General features: G+C 40.0%; 1 protein-coding gene across 2 annotated transcripts in view; it reads left to right on the top strand.

Moving 5' to 3' along the window:
• The first annotated feature begins 116 nt into the window (after window positions 1–116).
• LOC139553699 (kinesin heavy chain-like) overlaps window positions 117–6,332 on the top strand; it is a 148,795-nt gene continuing 142,579 nt past the window's right edge. For both annotated transcript variants that reach the window (XM_071366302.1, XM_071366293.1), the window contains exon 1: window positions 117–691. In XM_071366302.1, the coding sequence (XP_071222403.1) occupies window positions 563–691 (129 nt within the window). In that variant the 5' untranslated portion in view covers window positions 117–562. The remainder of the gene's footprint in view (window positions 692–6,332) is intronic.

The following is a 6,332-nucleotide window of genomic DNA, read 5'->3' as shown; positions in this document are numbered from 1 at the left end:
CTTCAGCGCATCAGTGGTGCTGATGAGAGGGATGCGAATAGGCTACCACTTTAATAACGTTGCCTGGATCAGTGCAGGCCACGCCCCGTGCTTGATAAAAGACCAGAGAGCTGCCAGTGATGCAAAGCGCTCGGCAAGCCCATGCTTCAAAAATCTCTCCTCCTGCATCTCTCGCTACAACAGCTGACCGACCGTCTGGAGCCGGATCCGCTCGGGAATACTCTCACATTTAAATTCTAAAGAACTGCATGGACAAATTAGCAGAAACGTTATAGTGACATATATGTGTTTTTTCTGGTCTATTTGAAGTAAGCAAACTCTCCAACATTTACATAACCTAACTTACATTTTTATTTTGATCGAAACGGATCTTATTTCAAGCACAAAACCTTGAAATTATCATTCTTGCAAACGCTCAACTTGCCCATCTAAAAAAAAGAGTGTCTGCATTGATATGCATATGATAAATAAGATTAAATAGTGTAAGGGAACAAGTAACTTATAGGTTTCCCCCAAAAATCCCCTTTGCCTTTTTTGAGGCACATCCGATTTCTTTCTCACAATGGCCGATGTTAGCGCAGAATGCAACATAAAGGTGCTATGTCGCTTCCGTCCTCTAAATCAGTCCGAAATAATCCGTGGAGACAAATTCATCCCCTCATTCCAAACTGATGACACCGTCAGCATAGCGGTAAGTTGATTTTCTGCTGCTCATTCATTATTTTGACAAGATTTGTTGTCTGCCATGTTAGTGATGATGACTGATGATGAGGCATCGTCTTAACGGTGATGCAGAACATACACTATGTCTTTAGGATACACATTATCATCCAACATCCTTCTCTGACTACCGGTCAAGTCTGGACTCCTTTCCCCTGAAAGTTCAGACTTGTTTTATTACAAGTAACTGATTTGATGATATCATACAGATATTGATTTTCATCCTCCTCCTCCTCATCACCTTCTCACATGATTCACTGTCAAGAGTTCATGTCTGAATGTAGACTAGGCTACTCTGTCCACTCAGATAAATAATGCTATTGATGAGTTCTTGTTGCAGCCTCAGTTTGTGGGATGAATGCTAGTCACGTCATTGCGTAAGTCCCATGTTTATGCTGTATAGCACACACCCGATATACAGCATACCTTATAGTAATAGGCTGTAGGTATGTATAATTTCTGATCAGCCAATCAGACTTCACTGTTAATCTATTAATTATTGGAAGAGAGCTCCTGGCATGGCCTGTTTACACTATGGTTCTGTCATCTCAATTAACCAAGGTCACTTAGCATGGCTTTATAGTGCTGTGGGGATCAATGGTTATTCGTTTCACAAAGGACATCCAACAGGCTTGACATTTTCCAGGACTGTGTCCCAAATGGCGCCATATTCCCTATATAGCGCACTACTTTTGACCAGCCGCAGGTTTTGGACTAATTCATGTGGCCTGAATTGATCTGATATTGACTGGTGTGTCCCACGTCATTAATAACATGTAAAAATGATTGATCATATGTAGGCTGTGCTTTTGGACTTTAAGAAAAAGAGAGAGAGAGAGAGAGAGAGGAGAGGGAAAAAGAGAGAGAGAGTGAGAAAAGGAGAGAGAGTGAGAGTGAGATAAGGAGCGAGAAAGATCAAGAGAGAGATTGTTTATTTCACTTTTGTATATTATCTATTTCACTTGCTTTGGCAGTGTTAACATACGTTTCCCATGCCAATAAATCCCTGAGAGAGCGAGCGAGAGAGCGAGCGAGAGAGAGAGAGCGAGAGAGTGAGAGAGTGAGAGTGAGAGAGTGAGAGAGAGAGCGAGAGAGAAAAAGAGCATATCCTCTGAGTTAAGATCTATGTATATTATGCATCGTCATTTCTCCTGTAGGTTTTAATGCTCCTGAGGAGGTGATAATAGTTATATGGCTGGACCGTTGTGTCTATGTAGTGGGTGGCTGGAATTACTCTAGATGAGGAAGTGGGAGAGATGTGGTGGGGAGAGATAGAATGCTGATTTCTTTATTGTTGCAAGAGGACAATAAGGTGTCTTAGTTGCAGTGCTTTCAGAAAGTATTCACACCCTTTGACTTTTTCCACATTTTGTTGTCTTACAGCCTGAATTTAAAATGGATTCAATTGAGGTTGTGTGCCACTGGCCTACACACAATACCCCATCGATTCAAAGTGGAATTATGTTTTTAGAAAGGTTTACACATGAGTTAAAAATGAAGAGCTAAAATGTCTTGTCCATAAGTATTCAACCCCTTTGTTAATGGCAACGCCTAAATAAGTTCAGGAGTAGAAATGTAGAAAAGTCACATAATAAGTTGCATGGACTCTGTGTGCAATAATAGTGTTTAACATACTTTTTTTATGACTACCTCATCTCTGTACCCCACACATACAATTATCTGTAAGGTCCCTCAGTCGAGCAGTGAATTTCAAACACAGTTTCAACCACAAAGACCAGGGATGGTTTCCAATGCCTCGCAAAGAAGGGCACCTATTGGTAGATGGCACAAAAAAAAGCATTTAAATATCCCTTTGACCATGGTAAAGTTATTAATTACACTTTGGATGGTGTGTCAATACATCCAGTCACTACAAAGATACAGCCGTCCTTCCTTACTCAGTTGCCGGAGAGGAAAGTGAGGCCAATGGTGTTTTTAAAACAGTTACAGAGTTTAATGGCTGTGATAGGAGATATGGATGGATCAACAACATTGTAGTTCCTCCACAATACCAACTTAAATGACAGAGTGAAAAGTAAGAAGCCTGTACAGAATACAAATATTCCAAAACATGAATCTTGTTTGCAATAAGGCACTAAAAAATGTACTTTATGTCCTATCTTAACTTTATGGCATATCCAGCAGAACACATCACTGAGTACCACTCCTCATATTTTCAAGCATGGTGGTGGCTGCATCATGTTATGGATATGCTTGTCAATGGCAAGGACTAGGGAGTTTTTTTAGGATAAAAAGTAAGGAAATGGAGCTAAGAACAGGCAAAATCCTCAAGGAAAACCTGGTTCAGTCTGCTTTCCACCAGACACTGGGATACAGTCACCTTTCAGCAGGACAATAACCTTAAACACAAGGCCAAATGTACAGTACACTGGAGTTGCTTACCAAGATGACATTGAATGTTCCTGAGTGGCCTAGTTACAGTTTTGACTTAAATCGGCTTAAAAATATATGACAAGACTAGAAAACGGCTGTCTAGCAATGATTAACAATCAACTTGACAGAGCTTGAAGAATTTTAAAAAGAATAATATGCAAATATTATATTATTATAATCCAGGTGATGAAACCCTGCCCAGAAAGACTCATAGCTGACTCAGGTGGTTGAATACTTATGTAATCAAGATATATTAGTATTTTTTTAAAATATTTTTTTTACAAATATATATTTTTTAAATCCACTTTTGTGTAGATCATTGACAAAATATGACAATTAAATCTATTTAATCACACCTGGTAACACAACAAAATGTGGAAAAAGACAAGGGGTGTGAATACTTTCTGAAGGCACTTTAGATGTAAAGTGAGGGCATTGTATAATTTAGATGTCTGTTTGACATAAGCAAAATTGTGGCATACTGTATGTGGCAAGATTATGCCACTCTACAGATGTAGGATATTAATTTGAGCCAGTTTGCTAGAGCAGGAAAATAATCCTTTAGATACAGGAAATGTGAATTATTATGTGGATTATAATTAATGTAACATTTTTTTAGGGGTTGATACATTTCAAAGTGGAAATTAAAAACTTCAAAAGCATTTTCAAACCTCAAATACTGTACACTACAAGTTTTACATTTCCTGCATATCAGGAAAGTTATCCTACAACAGGGTGATCAAATTAAGATCCTACAGTACATCTGTATATTCAAATGTTATGACGCAAAATGTTTTTGAGATGGAGTCCAAATTGCATTTAGTGCACAAAAGATCCACTAGTCCACTAGGTTTTAGACTGTAGTCAATAATGATGAAGTCGGCACTACTACAAATGTAAAGCCTCATACACTATATACAGTGGAAACATCTAGAAGCAACAACGGCTCAGCTGCGAAGTGGTAGGCCACACAATGCATAGTGCCAAGTGTAAAGTTTGGTGGAGGAGGAATAATGGTCTTGGGCTGTTTTTCATGGTTCGGGCCCCTTTGTTCCAGTGAAGGGAAATCTTAACGCTACAGCACACGATGACATTCTAGACAATTCTGTGCTTCCAACGTTGTGGGAACAGTTTGGGGAAGGCCCTTTCCTGTTTCTGCATGACAATGCCCCCGTGGACAAAGCGAGGTCCACCCAGAAATGGTTTGTCGAGATCGGTGTGGAAGAGCTTGACTGGCTTGCACAGAGCCCTGACCTCAACCCCATCGAACACTTTTGGGATGAATTGGGACGCCGACTGCGAGCCAGGCCTAATCGCCCAACATCAGTGCCCGACCTCACTAATGCTCTTGTGGCTGAATGGAAGCAAGTCCCCGCAACAATGTTCCAACATCTAGTAGAAAGCCTTCCTAGAAGAGTGGAGGCTGTTATAGCAGCAAAGGGTGGGACCAACTCCATATTAATGCCCATTATTTTGGAATGAGATGTTCGACGAGCAGGTGTCCACATACTTTTGGTCATGTAGTGTATGCTTATTTCCTATTCTCTTCTCTCATCTACAAACAGCTGGCAATACAAATAACAACAGACTCATCAGAAATAATAGTGAATATCTGGTCTGTTCTTTATACGGTCTATCATCGGATCATACATCAGCCTGGTGTTATTACGAGGGTTATATTGATTTCATATTATAGTACAGACATCAGCCTGGTGTTATTACGAGGGTTATATTGATTTCATATTATAGTACAGACATCAGCCTGGTGTTATTACGAGGGTTATATTGATTTCATATTGTAGTACAGACATCCGCCTGGTGTTATTACGAGGGTTATATTGATTTCATATTTTAGTACAGACATCAGCCTGGTGTTATTACGAGGGTTATATTGATTTCAGGATCATTAACAGCTTCTCGTTCTAACATCACGTTATAATAAGTATTTAGATGCCATGTCCACAATTCGTACAAATGTCATTCACGGTTCCCCGCTCTAGGCAAGACATTTCAGTTACTGTGTAGATAAAAAAAAAAAAAAAACTTAACAGTCTCTGTGTAACTGTCCCGGAGGCCGGTTTATGTCCGTAGCAACCGGTTGCCAAGGTCCTGGGGATGCATGTTCAGATCTCTGCCCCATAATCCCCAGGTCTGCTCCAATAGAGGTATGACTAACACAACAAATCAAAAACAACACCCGTTAAAATTGAATTGAAATGAAAATGTCAAGAGAGGCAGTGTGCGTTGAGTTTTAGCCTCCTTACCATATAAACTGTTGCAGCTCCCAGGCCTATACCACTCTATGAGGTCGGTAGGAGTCCTTCTCCCTGCTGTAGTCTGCATGTAGCTGGACAGCACATGAAGAGGACACCACATCAGTGATAGATACATCTCATATACATGTACCCGGCTCTAGGTGCAGGCTGCCCTTAGTCACAGATCTAGGATCAGCAAACTCCCCCAAAAATCCTAACCCTAAACTATTATGTAGAAATTAACAAAAACGGATCTGGGATTGGTGTCTATGGACAACGTGTTGATGAGAAGTGTGGATAGCAACACATACATGTGTGACGTTAACGTGTGCTGTCAGTCTACCTCTGTTTAACATGGCCATCCCCAACAGCTTTTGCCTTCAAACCAGGATACATAGTCAGGACTGAAGAGTATGTCTGACTAACTACCAAAGATCCAATCATCAACCTGTATACACAAATGTCTGAAGACTAGATGATTACCATGTATGGATAGCCGTTTTAATGAATAGCGGTAGAGAAATGCATCGTGGATTCTATGTTTGGAGAACATGGCCAGTCCACTGCCTATGACTCCACTGGATGGAGAGAGAAAGAGAGAGAGAAACACAACAGGTTGTATTGGGCTAAATGTGTAGGTTACTATAGTAGAGTGTTTAATCACACTTTACTTTAAAAGCTGCAGTATGTCACTTTTTGGGTGACCCGATCAAATTCACATAGAAATGTCAGATATAGATCTGCTATTCTCGTTGAAAGCAAGTCTAAGAAGCGGTAGATCTGTTCAATGTGCTCTATTTCTATGCTTCCCGTTCTTAAGTTTAGTTTTTGCTTATTTTACTTTTGATGTTGTACACCAGCTTCAAACACCTGAAAATACAATATTTTGGGATTAGGGAAAATATGTTTAGATGGTACAATGGTTCCCTACATTATACTTGCTTGTTTTGTCACATAAACTGA

The sequence above is a fragment of the Salvelinus alpinus genome, chromosome 2, assembly GCF_045679555.1.
Source record: "Salvelinus alpinus chromosome 2, SLU_Salpinus.1, whole genome shotgun sequence".
NCBI classification, from domain to species: Eukaryota; Metazoa; Chordata; class Actinopteri; order Salmoniformes; family Salmonidae; genus Salvelinus; species Salvelinus alpinus.
The sequence above is the reverse complement of the archived record's forward strand: the minus strand, read 5'-3'. Positions and strand labels throughout refer to the sequence as shown.